This window comes from Miniopterus natalensis, chromosome 7 (genome assembly GCF_054644295.1).
Source record: "Miniopterus natalensis isolate mMinNat1 chromosome 7, mMinNat1.hap1, whole genome shotgun sequence".
Lineage (NCBI taxonomy): Eukaryota > Metazoa > Chordata > Mammalia > Chiroptera > Miniopteridae > Miniopterus > Miniopterus natalensis.
The window spans coordinates 31,619,938-31,635,717 of NC_142087.1; the positions used below are offsets into that span (position 1 = coordinate 31,619,938).

General features: G+C 47.8%; 1 protein-coding gene across 1 annotated transcript in view; it reads left to right on the forward strand.

The window, feature by feature from the left end:
- Positions 1-11,653, forward strand: part of DOK6 (docking protein 6) — a 183,048-nt gene extending 171,395 nt beyond the window's left edge. Inside the window, exon 8 of the mRNA XM_087818901.1 lies at positions 4,078-11,653. Coding sequence (XP_087675027.1) covers positions 4,078-4,217 — 140 coding nt within the window. The 3' untranslated portion in view covers positions 4,218-11,653. The remainder of the gene's footprint in view (positions 1-4,077) is intronic.
- Positions 11,654-15,780: the final 4,127 nt, after the last annotated feature.

Sequence of the window (15,780 nt, forward strand, 5' to 3'; positions counted from 1 at the left end):
CCTCCCTAAAGATAACATCCAGGCCTCAGCTGTATTTCAGCCCCAGGCCCAGAAAAGCAGCCAAACCAGACAAGTGGCTCGGGCGGCCTCAGGACCAGCTGCATTGACTCACGACCCCTGATGAGCCCACCTGGAGAGCTGATGCCTGTCCTACTGAGGCCGCGGACCTCCCCTAGGATTTCCTGCCTGCGAGAGCAATAAACACGCTCTGGACAAAGGACCCAGAGCCTCTCCACCCCGCCCCACCCCGCGGCCCCAAGCGAGCAGGCCAGCGCCATCTCCACCCCTCCCAGGGGACCCCGCTAGACTTGCAGCCAGGGGAGCAATGGGCAGCGGCAGCCCGTCCCAGGCCTCCCCCCTGAACCCCTGAACCCTCCTCCAAGGCCCCTTTCCTCTGACCTCTCATGAGCCAAAGCCCCGCAGCCTGCGCTCTTCTGTTCTTCTCTGACCTTCCCGTTCCTCTGTGACTGTCCTAAGTGTTTTTGGCGCGGCCAATACAGTCTTGCTTGCTTTTCTACACTTTGTCTTCCCCTCGAAGACAAGGGCCGAGGCCTCCCCGCCGTCTCCCGCCCCGCCCGGCCGCCCGGGGGCGCTGCTCCGGGGCCGCCGCCTGGCGCCGACTGGGGCGCTCTCCCCCGCGCCTCTGCGCACCTTCCCGCTTCTTGCGGCTCCGGCTCCGGCGACTCACCGTCCTCGGCACGTGGGTGCGCAGGTGTCCGGAGCTGGGGGAGTCACGCTTTTGTTAGAATCGTGCCAACGTTTTGGCACAGTTCCGACCGAGGGTGCCATGGGGGGTAAGTGTCCAGGGCATCGCTGCGAGCGGTGGGTGGAGAAGTGGCCGCGGTAAGGAAACCAGGTCCGGCTTCCAGGTCGGCGGGAAGCGGTCGATGGGGAAGCGAGGAAGCAGCGGCCGCCAAGCTCAGCACCTGTCGCAGGGGGGACCCTCGCCCGGGGGCGGCGAAGGGCAGGGGCTGACCCGGAGAACGACATTCTGAGCAGAGAGAAAACTGACGTCTCCGGGAGCCTCCCATCCCAGGGGTCCCCTGTTTCATCTGCTCCTCAAAACACCTCGAGAGAGGCGTTGTCTCCACAGGCAAACAAGCCACCAAGGGGGCGCTGGAAAGGCCTCGGCCCCGTGCTGGCGGCCGCAGCAGGGACGGTGTCTGCGCACGACGGAGCGACGGTCACGGTGGCTCCCTGGGGGTGCTGTCCTGTAACGGGGTCTGGGGAACTCCGAGGGCGCCCCGCCCTGACCCCGCAGCGCACGGGCCGGGGCGCCCCTCGGCTCACGGGCGGGGTGCGCCCCTCGGCTCACGGGCGGGGTGCGCCCCTCGGCTCACGGGCGGGGTGCGCCCCTCGGCTCACGGGCTCGGTGCGCCCCTCGGCTCACGGCGGGGTGCGCCCCTCGGCTCACGGGCTCGGTGCGCCCCTCGGCTCACGGGCGGGGTGCGCCCCTCGGCTCACGGGCGGGGTGCGCCCCTCGGCTCACGGCGGGGTGCGCCCCTCGGCTCACGGGCTCGGTGCGCCCCTCGGCTCACGGGCTCGGTGCGCCCCTCGGCTCACGGGCCCCTCGGCTCACGGCGGGGTGCGCCCCTCGGCTCACGGGCTCGGTGCGCCCCTCGGCTCACGGCGGGGTGCGCCCCTCGGCTCACGGGCCGGGTGCGCCCCTCGGCTCACGGGCCCCTCGGCTCACGGCGGGGTGCGCCCCTCGGCTCACGGGCCCCTCGGCTCACGGCGGGGTGCGCCCCTCGGCTCACGGGCTCGGTGCGCCCCTCGGCTCACGGCGGGGTGCGCCCCTCGGCTCACGGGCCGGGTGCGCCCCTCGGCTCACGGGCCCCTCGGCTCACGGCGGGGTGCGCCCTCGGCTCACGGCGGGGTGCGCCCCTCGGCTCACGGCGGGGTGCGCCCCTCGGCTCACGGCTCGGTGCGCCCCTCGGCTCACGGCTCGGTGCGCCCTCGGCTCAGTTCAGTGGCGTCTGTCCTCCCTGACGACCGTCCCCACGCAGCCGCGACCCGTGACGTCAGGTAACACTCTGCCCGTGGCGTCGCCGCCGCGGCGTCCTGAGCGGCCTCAGCAGGCGCTCGGCAGCTGCCAGCTGCGTGCCCGACCCTCTGCGCCCGACTGCAGGGTGAACACGCCGCACGGAGACCCGCGGCCGCAGCGCAGCGCCCTGCTGACCGGCGCTCGCGGCCAGGACTCGCCCGCGTGGGGCTACTTGTCCGCGCTGAGCGCCCCTGAGCGGGCAGCGCGGAGTTGACGACGACTGAGGCCGTGTGAGCGCAGACGCGCCGACTGGCGGCCGGGCAGCGAGCTCGGGCGCGGACACGCGTGCGCACTTGGTCACGCTAACCAAGCCTCGGCCCTTAGCCCGCAAGTAGCACACGGTGAAGGCGCGCCCCGGCACGGCTCCCCTTCAGGTAGTTCACACCAAAAAAAACCACAAAAACAGGACAAAACCAGGGCCAGGAACATAGTCTTTTTTATTTTATTTTTTTTTTTATTTTTAGAGAGCGAGGAAGGGAGGGGGAAGCGTCGGTGAGAGGGCGGCACCGATGGGCTGCCTCCCGCGCGCCCCCCACTGGGGACTGAGGCCCCCCGGGCTGTGCCCGGCCGGGCGTGTAACCGGCAACCTTTTGGTGCACAGGCCGATGCCCAACCAACCGAGCCACCCCACCCAGGGCAGAAACATAGTCTTAATATGAGAATTTCCTCCTGGATTATGCTCATAAATGCCAACATCGCCGCTCAAAGGAACCGTGAGTTATCGTCTGGGGTCCGTGTAAGATGAAGCGGGCGGAGGCGCGAGGAGGAACTGCCCTTGTCTCCCGTCCCCCTGGCCTGCTCCTGTTCAGTCTCAACCAGAGCATCAGGCCAACGGTGGGTCTAACATGATTTCTATCTAGAAAGCAAGATTTTGCTCTCCCAATATTTCCCATTAAGAGGTTCTACCAGGTTAATTACCTTTTGGTTACCCACTTCATTTGCATTTCCTCCCTGGCTCCCAAGCTTCAGACCCTGCAAGGGAAACACACCTGACGATGAATCGGCTCTAGGTGCACGACCTTGCGAAGGGCAGCGCCACCCGAGGACAGGGCCAGATGTTCCAGGTTTCTGTTAACAGATGGTGTTCCCTGGAGGCCTCACCACAAGACCAGAAACAACCACACCGAGCTCAAGCTCTGTCCTCCTCTGGGTGGAAAACGCACCGTGAAGGGCAGAGCACTCGGGCCTGTCTGTCTCCTCTCCCACTTGCGCATCCGTTAGATAATCATCATCATCATCAACTAGGAGGAACTGTTCATCGCTGGTTAACGCGCAGGATGGGGAGGAAGTTGATCCGAAGCCCTGGAGGACAGACTTTCTTCCTACACATGGAACATTCCTACGAGCTTTTCAGTGACCACCTCTGTTTTTGTGTGAGACCAATTTCTCATCGCAGGAGCGCATCTGAACTACAAAAGGCATAGATAGAATTGCCTGAAAATATATCTCCCGTATGATTTCACTTTCAGGGACCTAGCTCAGCAACCATAAAGGTCTATCATTTGGGTTAACTGTATCATGAAATGGGTTCAGTTACCCACAAACCCGCGAGGATGAGCCAGGGCCTCAGACGCTCTCACTGTGAAAGCTTTTTCCTGATAACTGATGGTTCCTACTTAGGATCAAGTGTAGTTTTCCTGCTCAGAAAGGCTGTAAGGAAGCGTGTCATTTGCTTTCGTAGGCTGGAAGTGATCACAAAAGAAAGCGGCTAACAGGTTCTCCATCCAAAACAACTTTGTTTTTGGAAAACCTTGTCTGCTTTTGTTTCAAAAGTTGAAGGACAATAGAAGTTTGAGATCCTTAGAAAATTTACCTAGCTCCTAGCACCCAGAATTGTTGGCAAGTGGACAGTATTGAGCCCCGCGTCACATTTTTAGCTCATCAAGGAACAAGGCACCAAGTATCTCCATTTTTACCTTCCTTCCTCAATACGGAGGCTGTGAGGGCTCTGGTTTGTTTGGTTTTTTCCATATATTTTGTGTTTTGCTGAATCTGTTTCTTAGCCTAGCTTTCCTCCCTTTCTCGCTGCCCAGGTCACGGGTTTGGTTCCTCGAAGATGTCTCGTGCACAGACCTTCCCCAGCTACGCCTCGGAGCAGAGCGAAGAGACTCAGCAGTCCCTGTCCCGGTCCAGCAGCTATGGATTCAGCTACAGCTCCAGCCTCATTCAATGACACACAGAGAGCCCCTGCTGACCAGAGACAGTCCGCCCCAGAACTGCTTGTGGGGTCATCGCACCCTCTGCCTCCTGGAAGACCAACTGCAGTAGAAGTTGACATGGGTCAGGTCTAGCCCCAATCCCAGCGGAAGGTTCAAAACTGGAGTTCTGCTTCCTTGATTCCGTGGCTAAGTCCTTTATTTATTGAATTTCTTGGGGGGGAAATATCTATGTTTTACAAAAATAGAATCCAAATCGTATGAACAGTCCTTTACATACAGTTCTTTGGGTCTAACAGCAGCAGCAGCCTGGGCACCATGAGCGTTGCCCACACGGGGTTTTGTCTGGTTGGTGTCTTCATGGATTGGTCCTCTCGTCTGATGATAGGGCCAGTCCTTAGACATAAAGGTGATCCACCACCAGCTGTGTGACTTGGAAGGTTTCGACAGGGACAAATCCAGTAAGTTCCACAAATGGCACCCTAACTCGACATATGAATAAGCCCAGTGACAATTAAGGGAACACAAAATTTAGAACACACTATTAAGGAGGGCCTTGTAGCTCTACTTGTGTGTGTGTGTATATCTGTAGACAAATAGAGATATGGATTTTGCTACATCCATCTATATCTAACAAGTGTCATCAAATGTGTGCTGAGAGTGACTGGCCACACTCAAGTGGTAGAAAACTGTCATTTGGTGCATTAAAATGAAGATTGTTATGTTGAATAGCTATTTTTAAAACAGTGCTATAAAAAAAAAAAAAAAAAAGGCTTCTCATTAGCAAAAGTATTCATATAGTCAAGTCTGCTCCTGACAAGTGTGAGAATGGGGGAAGGGGAAATGCTTTGGAAGCAAGAGAACCGGCGAGCTGTCCTCCATGTCATGTCACCACCCTGTCCTTCTGGCCAGCGCTCCCTTGTTGATGACAATGTTCCGTATCCCTCTGACTATCCTGCTGAGCTACATGGGAAAGATTGGGTGTGATCACCAGCCGGCTTCCCTTTAATCTCAAGAAAAAGGACTCTAAGTGAGACACTGTTTAAGAAAGAGATAAAAATACCCTTAAAAGGAACTGAGCTGTTTTGCAGTCAGGAGAACAGCAGGCACAGGACTGTAGATGTCATTTAAAATCTCACGCATGCTGTTCTCAGACAGCCATTGAGGATTTGCCATTTACTGTGAAACCAGGACTTGCTGGGCCTTTCTTTCCTCTTACTGGGCATGGGTTGGCTGGGACTATAAGAAAATGGATTAAATACATTTTTTTTTTTCATCCTTCACACTAATGACAAATTTGCAAAGTTCAAAGGGAAGTGGAAATTTCCACGTCAACTGAGGAAGTCTAGCTAATTCAGGTCAACATAGTTTTGCCCTCAATTTTGGAGTTCAGTCGAGTGAAAATAAAAATGATTCTGCCTGATTATCTGATGCCATGTGCTTCAGGTGGTCAGCTCACAAATCCCCCAAGAGGGATTGAAACAGCAGTGAGCCCAGGCCATGCAAGATGAAAACCTGATTTTTTTTCCCAGTAATAGCAAAATATTTTAAACCATCAAAGTTAATCTGTTGAAAGGGTACCTGTTTGGCTGATTGGTGATAAGATCTTTTTTCATCTCTATCCATAGTTTGAATCAGATCGACAATTCAATTCAGAAAATTACTACAGAATTCAATGGTTCTGGTACCCATCTTGATAAATTTGAATTTATAACAACTACCTAGACCCTCTGCATCTCTCAGATGAGTATAAAAACCCCATCAAGATACTAATCATAAGAGTTAATGTGGCTGAGAAAAATAATTATCCTAAGCTTTCAGGGATGAAAAGAAAATTGCTCAAACGCTGTGCACTGTGAATTCTGCTGACACAGCAGGAGAGCAGATGACTGGTTCCTGACGATGAGAGAGTCTTTGCTGAAATCCCAGCTGTCAGAGTCAGACACCTCTCAATGCCTGTAGCACAGGGCATTTTCTTTTGAAATGCCCTTCGTGAAACTTGCCAGAGCAACTCCCAGCTGAGACCATTTGAGCACAGCTCCTAGTGGGGTCATACTCAGAGCAAGACTCTCGCTGGCTCACTTAGTCGAGCTGTTGCTTAGAGACCACAAGTTTCTACAAGGGACTTATGGGGAAAGGCCCTCAGGGGTCCTGGTTCATGTCTCAGCTTTATTAATGTGCCCAAAGCACAGACAGCAAGTTGAGGGGGTGGATTCTGCTAATTAGATGAATCTGCTCTTCTGTCTATTGGGCGGGAGACATAACACCTGCATGAAGTTCCTCAAAAACACCATTTTCTTGTGATCATCACCAGTGAGCATACCTGAGAGGGTACCAAAGATCAGGCAAAACCTTGGGCCAGTTCATTCTGAAAATCATGTCATAAAAGGGTCTGTGAGATAAAAATGTCCTTCCCACGTCTTTATCCAATCTCATCACAATGAGAATAATGCTATCAAATATCTCCTGGGACATTTTGGAAGATTTATTCTAGCATACTCCTCCAACAATACTTACAATTGTAGATAAGTCAAAATTACTATATGAGCAGATAGGAGAATTTGTATTAACCTAACATACTTGACATAAGGCAGTGTGTACTGTAATAAAAATGACAAGCTGATAAATCTTCTACAGAAACCAAAGATGAGAAGTTACTGAGCCCGTCTTCTGGAACTTCATGAAATCAGTTCCACTGGAGCAGTAAGAGTGGTCACAGGCATGCATTCGACCCTCTCAAGCTTGTAGGTTTTTGACTGAAGATGCCTCTACACCTCGCAAGTCATTTTTTCCCTCCAGAAAGTGTACTATATCTTTAATATACATGGGACTTTTTCACTGTGAGGGAGCAACTTGCTATGAACCAAAGACAACTTTTGGCTCCTTCTGAGAGTGACTCTGGTGGGGTTCCATCCAGGTGGAGACAGATGGATGAAGACAAGCACAGCTTCCATAGCGGGTGGGAAGAAAGCGATGATGACGGAACTCAACCCAAGTCATAAAGGCTCTTCTGAGAGCAGAAAAAGCCTGGGCGACATACACATTTCACAGGAAGATTACATGTCCCCAGTTTTTTCTTCTGATAGTATTAATTGTTGTACACATGACATTATATTTAAAATGCAAAGAAGTACAAAATAACTTTCACCCAATAGCTTACCGTTCTGGTGGGGACAAAAGAAAACACAACCTCCACATATTCAATGAATGAATAGTAGGCAGTCAGAACTAATTTATTTATGCAAGTTGCAAATATTTATAACTCAATAGGCTCTGGCCACTGCCACAATTTGAACTTAATGAAATAAGAAATATATATTTACTTATTAGGGAGGATGCTGTTTGATAGAGCATGTGAAATAAAGTGAAACATACTTATTAAAAGTAAACTTCACCTCTTTCACCAAGTAGTAACTAGAGTACTAGTCCTAACATCTTGTACAATTTTTCTCTGTCTTCATTGGGCAATTATGTTTGAAAATAATTTATCACCTATAAAATGGTCAACCAGTTGTACTTTCTGTCCAGAATAGCAGCAATGAACTGATAAATAACTTTACACTCTTAACAGTTTCTATGGATCCAATTTATTGCATGTGATATCTTTGTAGTAGATATTAAAACACATCATAAAAATTGATGTCTGCCCCTCATTCTTTGGCCAATATCTCAGAAAACTTTGTAAAAAAGCATGAATATCCTATGCTCTAGATTATTCGAGCCACTTCCTAAAGTCGACCATTAGTGATACAGTGAAAACAAGCTAAGCAACTTGTATTCTTATAAAAATATTGTAGACCAGTTTTGAGTATCATCAAATAAACAGGCAGTATACATTCAGTGGGCCTGAGCCTGAAGGCCTTTCACATCTCACATTATAACAAATACTACACTAAAACCTTCTCAAAGTGAAAAGTATGCATTTCTCTCCAATTCTATTAATATATTATGTCTATTGATATCTTGCAATTTCAAATTGCTTTACCAATAACTAACTATACTTTACAATCCCTGAACTTGGCCTTCTGAATAGATAAAAATGTGCCTACTGGGCATGCATTAGTAATTACAGTAATAGGTGATGTGCCATACAAGTGAATTCCCAGCCAGTGCACTTTGTGGAGTGCAGTTTCCCAGGGAGGGGCTGAGAAGGACCACGGGGATTAGTCAGGAGGCATCAGGGTGGGTAGATTGTAAAGGCTCCAATGGACTGTGCAGGGTAACACTCAGATTTACTTTGACATTCTCACCTCGGTTCCATGTCCCAGACTTGACTTTCTTGACTAGTTTCTCTGAATATTTAGGACACAAGACAGCACCTGTTGTATCTGTTAACGTTACCGCACAAGGATGACACATTACCAGCAAGCGTGCTTCCTTTATGGAGTGAAAGTTACCTAACACCAAAGAACATGCCGCAGAATCCCCGTGGCCAAGCGTCTTCGGTAGCGTGCGGATCACTCTCGCGGGGTCGGCCTCGCTGGGCCCTCAACGCGCAGGTGAAGATCAGCGACACAGGCCAGGGCTGGGGCCCAGAAGACGCACAGCCCCTTCTCTGTGCATGAACCTGAGAGCTTCGCCCACCTCTCCCTCCCTGGAGCCGCCACACAGCCTTGCTTTCTTACTGGACAGTGGGAGTCTTTCTTTGTGGGCCACTCCCGTAGTTTATTACAAACAGGGGAGGCTCTCAGCAGTCTATAGACTCGTGGAAGGGCCCTGAGGTTTGGGCACATCTGCTGGACAGGCGGAGGCTCGCGCTCCGGGAGCCATCGCTTTGTGTTCCGCTCGGGAGAAACCCGAAGGCCGTGGATGTTGCAGTTTCCTCAAAGGCAAGGCCACCGTCAGGAACGGGGCAGCCAGCAGGCGCCCGGCCGGGGTGTGCCCTTGGCTCCATCCCGCCTCCCGGTGGATGCCGCGGCCTGTAAGTGAGCGGGCCCTGGTACACGCAAGTGTTCTCCCAAACCTGCCAGGTGTTTCTAACTCTTCCCGGACTTGCCACCAACCGTGTCAACAGGGAGGCTTTATGGGGCAGTTATTAGACTCATGGGTCATGAACGATTGGTATAAGTGTTACTATATGTACATTGTTTTTCAGCTCTTTGTTGGAAATTCAGACTGACTTTTTTGAAAGTGATGTTCCAACTTAAAAAAAAAAATTAAGTAGGTATCTATGTTTTGTATTCCTACTAATCCATTGCATTGTAACTGTGATTATTATTTGGGGTATTTTTATTGCTCTGTAGCACTTTGGTTTAATTATTTATGGCCTTTGGTAACAGGGCTACATTTATTTCATAAGAACTTCAAAAAGCTTCCATTTTCGATTGAAATTTTGAGAATGACTTTTTTTACTTTAAAATCAAGGTTTTCCTCATACACTTACATAGGCAATTATTTAAATTCATTGAAGTTTACGTAAATTAGAAATAAGTTAAAGTTACTAAATAATATGAAAACCACATTTTACATGTGATTTTCATACACTTTTCCTTAGTTTACAATTTAAATATCTTGTAAACACTTCAAGGAAGGGAAAAATATACCTGTAATAGGAATATGTCAGTTTCCTTCTAATAATTCTATTTAATAAATTTTTATTTTGCCTCACCTTCCATGCCCGCTACCCTAGTCCTCTTCCATATTCAGGGCTTGTTTTATCAGTTGATACAGGTGACTTCCTCAATCTGTTCTCTGCTTTGGGGATGATTTTAGACTTGAGAACATCAAATTAACCCACTCTGCAGACACAGAATTGAGCATCGAAAGAAGCAATTGCTCCGCCTGACCCTGCAGCTGTGTTCACGTTGGAATCTGTCCTAATTCACCCGAGTGACCTGCAGCTGTGTAAAAGTTGCTTATTTTCAGGAACCCAAAATTTAAAAACCCAAATTCAGGAAAAGAAGGTTAAGATAATGGCCTAATTTTTTTTTTAAGGCTTTCTCTCAAAGAAAACATTGTGAAAGGGTTTTTATGGTTTTTCAATATCATTAACTCCTTGACAGAGGGGTTGAAAGGCGGGAAAATGAGAATGAAATGATAGTGGCCTCTTGATAGTCAATATAAGTCAGAAATGAACACGATATAGGTCAATGTGTAATCATTTGATTGATCGAATTCAGATTCCCACATCTGTTGCACAATTCAAGGAAGAACGCTTATTCTAATAAAAAAATACATGTGTCGGTGAGTGGGGGGAGCAAAAAGAAGCTCCGCTTTTTGTGGAGACCGGAAATGGAAAATAGAGATTCTTCCCAGGTCTAAGGCACTGTTACTTCCGTGACAGCCACAGTGCATAAATCACAGCGACACGTCCGTCTCAACCCTGACAACGAAGGCGCGTTGAAAGCTGCTATCATCCTGCTGCAGAGACAGGATGCCTCCCCAGCACCTTCTTTACACAAAGCCTAACACGCACACACATGCACACACACACGTACACACACATGCACATGCACACACGCACACTTCTGACTGACCTACTCTGTATGTCCCCCTGTAGTTCTCTCTTTTGGGGTCCACACAGAAATATCCCATCTCGCAAAATCCTTATCTCTATGAATTTTCAAAATGTATTACATTATGTGTCGTATGTTTGCTTTCTGTACATTCTTTTAAATCCATTTATAGATACTTCGTGCAGTCCCAGGCTGCACATTATGGAGGATATCACCTGTCCTTGATTAAATAGGATGCTTCGGACCATTTGGACGAAGATATCTGTGGGCGTCATGCCCTTGTCAAGAAGCAAAGCACCCAGTAGATTTGTTTCTTTTGGAAAATACATGATTCGGAATACTTTATTTTTAATCGCAGTCTATTCCAGATAATAGTTTAGGGACATCTGTACTTAAATACCTGCTGAGCCACTCTTTTGGGATGGAATACAAAGGAATATTGTCCCTGGAACCTAAATGTAAATTTCTGGCAGGACAGAAAATATTATAATAATGAGGCAATAAATTATTTTTAAATCTGTCCGTGTGATTCTTCCCCTTGGTGAAAATACATGAAGTACATAGTTCGAGAATTATCTTCTTCTAAACTTACGGTTTCTATATCACAGTCCTCAATAGATAAATTAACCTACTGTTATTAATGTCTTACTATAATCATAAGAAATTCACAAATGAGGATCATTTATAGTCGTGCAATATTAAAATTTCCTCCATCACTTAATAAAAAAGGCAAAGCAGTTCGAAGACGCTGCTTTCCACCACCACGTGCATGATTGGATGTGAACGTCGACACCGCCGGTTTTCACCCGGGAGTTACTGACTGCGGCTCGCACTCCAATGTGACTGATCTCCCTACATTTTTGTTATGTGATGAACTGTAACTATGTAATTAAACAGAATTCTGACAATCATATCCTCTGAACCTTTAAAATGTCACTTATTCCTTTATTTATTGGCTTGCTATTTTCAAAATAAAGTAAAAGAGGCCCTTTAGTAAATGCAAGATTGCTGAGAATTCATTGTGTATTTCCCGTGTGTGTTCTAATAGGATATAATTTTTACTAGGTTGACTCTGGTTTGGTGGCATATTAATATTGAAAATGACACCGGCGACCAACACTTTCATTTTCCAGGGAGGTGATACCCAGTTTTATTAAGTGGCTTTGACAACGTTGCACGGCTAGAAAGCAGCTTTCCCTCCAGCACTAGGGAGTCCTGACAGCGAAGGCCTGGTAGACCAGCAGCCCCCGCTGGGGGCACGGGGCCTGCGTCCCGACTGTTCCCACCCACGAGGCAGCAGCCTCGGTCCCTGGGATCTCGATGCGTCAGGAGATGCACTTAGAGTCCGTTTCTCAAACGTGACCTTTCAATATTAGCTGGGCTGTTCTTGCTGGTTTACTAGGTTAATTTGTTAGTGGCATTTCTTGCTTTCAGAGAGCTGTGCCTTTAAAGAGGGGCAAAGTCTCCATAATGCGAGAGAAACCACGTGAGCGAGAGAGCTGGCATCAAAGAGATGCCCCTCGTCGCAAGGCCCAGCCCAGCAGCAGCTACTCGCATTCCCGTCGTGCGCAAAGAAAAACAAAACCAGGCAATCGCGGCGCGCGGAGGAACCGCAACCCCCACTTCCAAGCTAGTCCAGACATGCATGAGACAAGGCTACAGGATTTTGATATCGACGTGGTGAATTGTTTAAATAAACATTTGAGCAAGAACTGGATAAAGTAGCTCAACATTCAGGGGAATATGATTTATCCCAGTACCAGGGTGTTTCAGGAAATCACGCTGCTAACTTATGATCTCAGAGGCCAGTCAATCACTCAGCACCCACTGAGCGCCCACCACCTACAGGGCCCTGGCAGAGACCATGGGCGCCTCTGGCCCTTGGCTCTCACGGCCTTCAGCACGCGGTGCACGCTTCCCCTGGGGGCATGGCGCTGGCACTGAGGGGCAGGGCCAGGTGAGCGGGCCGCCTCCCAGCTTCCCGAGTCCTTCCCTCAGGGCCGGCTCTGGGCGTCCCCTCCTTCCCCCTCCAGTCGCACCCTCTCTCTGGTTAGACCCTGCCTTTGTAATCACAGTAAATTGTTATACAACAGTCTAGCCCAACTCCAAAATTACCTCTTGCTATTTGAATCGTATACATTTTCTAAAAATTCCCTATTCCTCTCCTGACACAAACCCTCACATAAGAGGAAAGGATGCCCTTGAATCACAGGCGCTGTCCCACTGTCACACTCTCCCGAAAACTCGCAGGCTCTGTGCCGAGGGGCACGCGGTGCCGGGTGGCGCGCCCCAGTCCAGCCAGAGCCGGGGCTCCCTCCCCCGTCTCCCTGTTTTCCAGGCTTCCTCCCTCACTCACCCGGACTTGCTGTGAACAACTCGAATTGTTCAAATACATTAACTGCTTTTTTCATAAACCAGCGTCGGCCTCCGGTGCACAAAACCCACCCTGCCGCCTCCTCCAGCCACAAGCCCAAGTGTAACAGGGCGTGCTCGGCCCTTGCTCGGGGCACTGGTCGCGTACCTGCGGCCCGGCCTGTGTCCTTTGTGCCAGGACATTTCCTAGAGCTCATTCCAGGTCTTACGTTTCCTCTCGTCTCTTTCCTGGATGGAGGGAGACATCGGGATGGCAGCTCTGCAGAGAGAATCAGGGCTCAGGGCCCCCGTGAAGGACCCAGGTAACTTTCCTAGGAAGCCCAGATGTTGGGGTACCTGTTGGCCCAGGGGCTCCGGAGAGATCTTCTAGGCCCTTGGTGAGGAGTGTGACATAAGCTTATGCAAATACACACAGTGAGCTAAAAAGAGGCGATTGTTTGCTCTGGGCGGGGAGGAAAGCTCTTTGGTAGAGAAAACGGCATTTTCACCACGTGCTCCAACCGAGAAGTGTGCCGACCAAGTCATAAAAAGTCACCAACTATGGAAACGATCAAACTTTAACACAGATATTTCAGAAGGACGGGCACAAGAGAAACGCAGGCATGCGTCGTGAGTTATTTGGGAGTAAGACATCAATCAAGAACGTCTAAAACTGGAAAAAACAACAACCTGGTAGTTCTATAAGCATGTTATTCAGAAAAGTAGAGAGAAATAAAAATATCAGTTCGAAGAAGTGACATTTGTTGTCTCGACGTCGGGAAAATGGGAAGGGCAGGGAACAGTTTTCTGCAGAAAACCTTGTATAGCACTTTGACTCTTTGAACTGCAGGTAATTATAAAATGCACCCAATGCTGCACCGACGTAGACGTCACAAAGTGCCAATGGTTTGAATTTTCCTCCATTAACCATTCATGTGAACATCATTCTGTAGAAATCCTTGCCTAATGTTCTTTGGTGGCAAATGAAACTAACGATCCTGGGACTCTGCATTTTATTCATTCAAACAGCGGCATACAGTACGTCCAGGCGAACATTTGCATGCAAAACCCGAAAGTCTGAAATTACACATAAACCTGCAAAAATGCTCTAAAAGAGGGTAACTATATAGCATCATTCAAGCGCGGAAAATGGGCCATAAATGGGGATTACTGCGGACATTTATCACCCATGCCACCAATTCAGATCTCTTCTTACACCTTACAACGTAGTTAGTGCTTTAACCTGGAAAAACATAATATGTAAACCAACTTGAAGGTTTAAAATTTCCTTTGCAAGCACTGCAGTTATTCCAGAACTTCTGCCTGTAACTATCCACTGCTAGCAATAGAAAAGTGTTTTTAAAAATCTTGTTTTTATTTTTCAGATAAATGTATGAAAGCCTAGAGACTTGGCTTAGGATGATTCCAATGAACCAACCAATGAAAAAACATAAACGTGAAGGCCAACGCTTTATAGACCCTACATTCTAATAGTGCCAAACTGATGATGATAATAAATTAATGGTGTTACACGTTTATGTAGCTTTAGGTTTTTCAAAGATACCGTCTCATCACTGCTGTGGAAAGAAGCTAACCCTTGCGTTCACCATTTAGCCTCTCCGCCTGTACTTCATAAGCATCTTAATTCTACGACATCTTTGATCAAGCAGTACAAGGCTACAGCACATTGTGACGACCAAGGAGACGTGTGGCGACTGCAGGGATCCCTAATACAAGTGGACCCCGCCATTTGGAAAGTCGCTGCAAAGCAGCTGCAGCTTCTCTTGAATACAGCGCTAGATAAACCAACATAGCTTAAGCGAACCTGCTAAAATTATTTCTATTTTACTCTATCTTGTAAGTTGATGCATTTAAAATTGATATGTATTTTAGTAATAAACTGAGTTACTTAAATCATTCTATGAATGTGAATATTTACTAAGAAAGATAGCCCCACCCACCTGCCTCCCACCCACAAGCATGATGACAATTTAAGGATGTTCCTATGCCACTTGCTCAGCATGCACGGAGTCCCTTGAATGACATTTCAAGGTCACTCTGATGATCATATAACCAATAGTCATGGTAGGTTAATTAGAGGCATCCTTTCCCTGGCAAAACTATGCATTCTACAATGCAGTTTAACAAACTTGCCTACTTTCTCATCAAATGGCAATTCCCTTTTGTTGGTTACTTTAATGTGGATATTAAAATAGCGGCATTCAAAGGAAACAGATTTTTATTTAATGAATTCCATATCAATATAAATTATACACATAAAAAAGAATCTTAGGAAGCATCTTGCTTCCTAAGTAGCACCTTGCAAACAAGATTTAAAACATAATTTAATTCAATCCTGACCTTTCATTCTATGAATGTTTTGATCTCTTTCCTTAGTAACAATCAGAATAGTAGGTAGAACAGATTGTGTGTGTGCATGTGTGTGTGTGGGGGGGGGTACAGGGTGTCCCAAAACAATGTACTGTGTACACACACTTTGAATAATTATAAAGGCAGTGTTTATTAAAATACGTTTCATTTTCAAAATTGAGCTATCAGCTGTTAAAGTGTGTATACATTTTTGGGACACTATATATATATATATATATATATATATATATATATATGTCTATACACACACTATATATGTATGTACACCATATATGTTATATATAATATATATGTGTATTATATATGTATATACACAGTATATATATTATATATGGTAGTATTTAAAACTCTAGAAAATTAGGTATAATAGTAAAGAGAATAC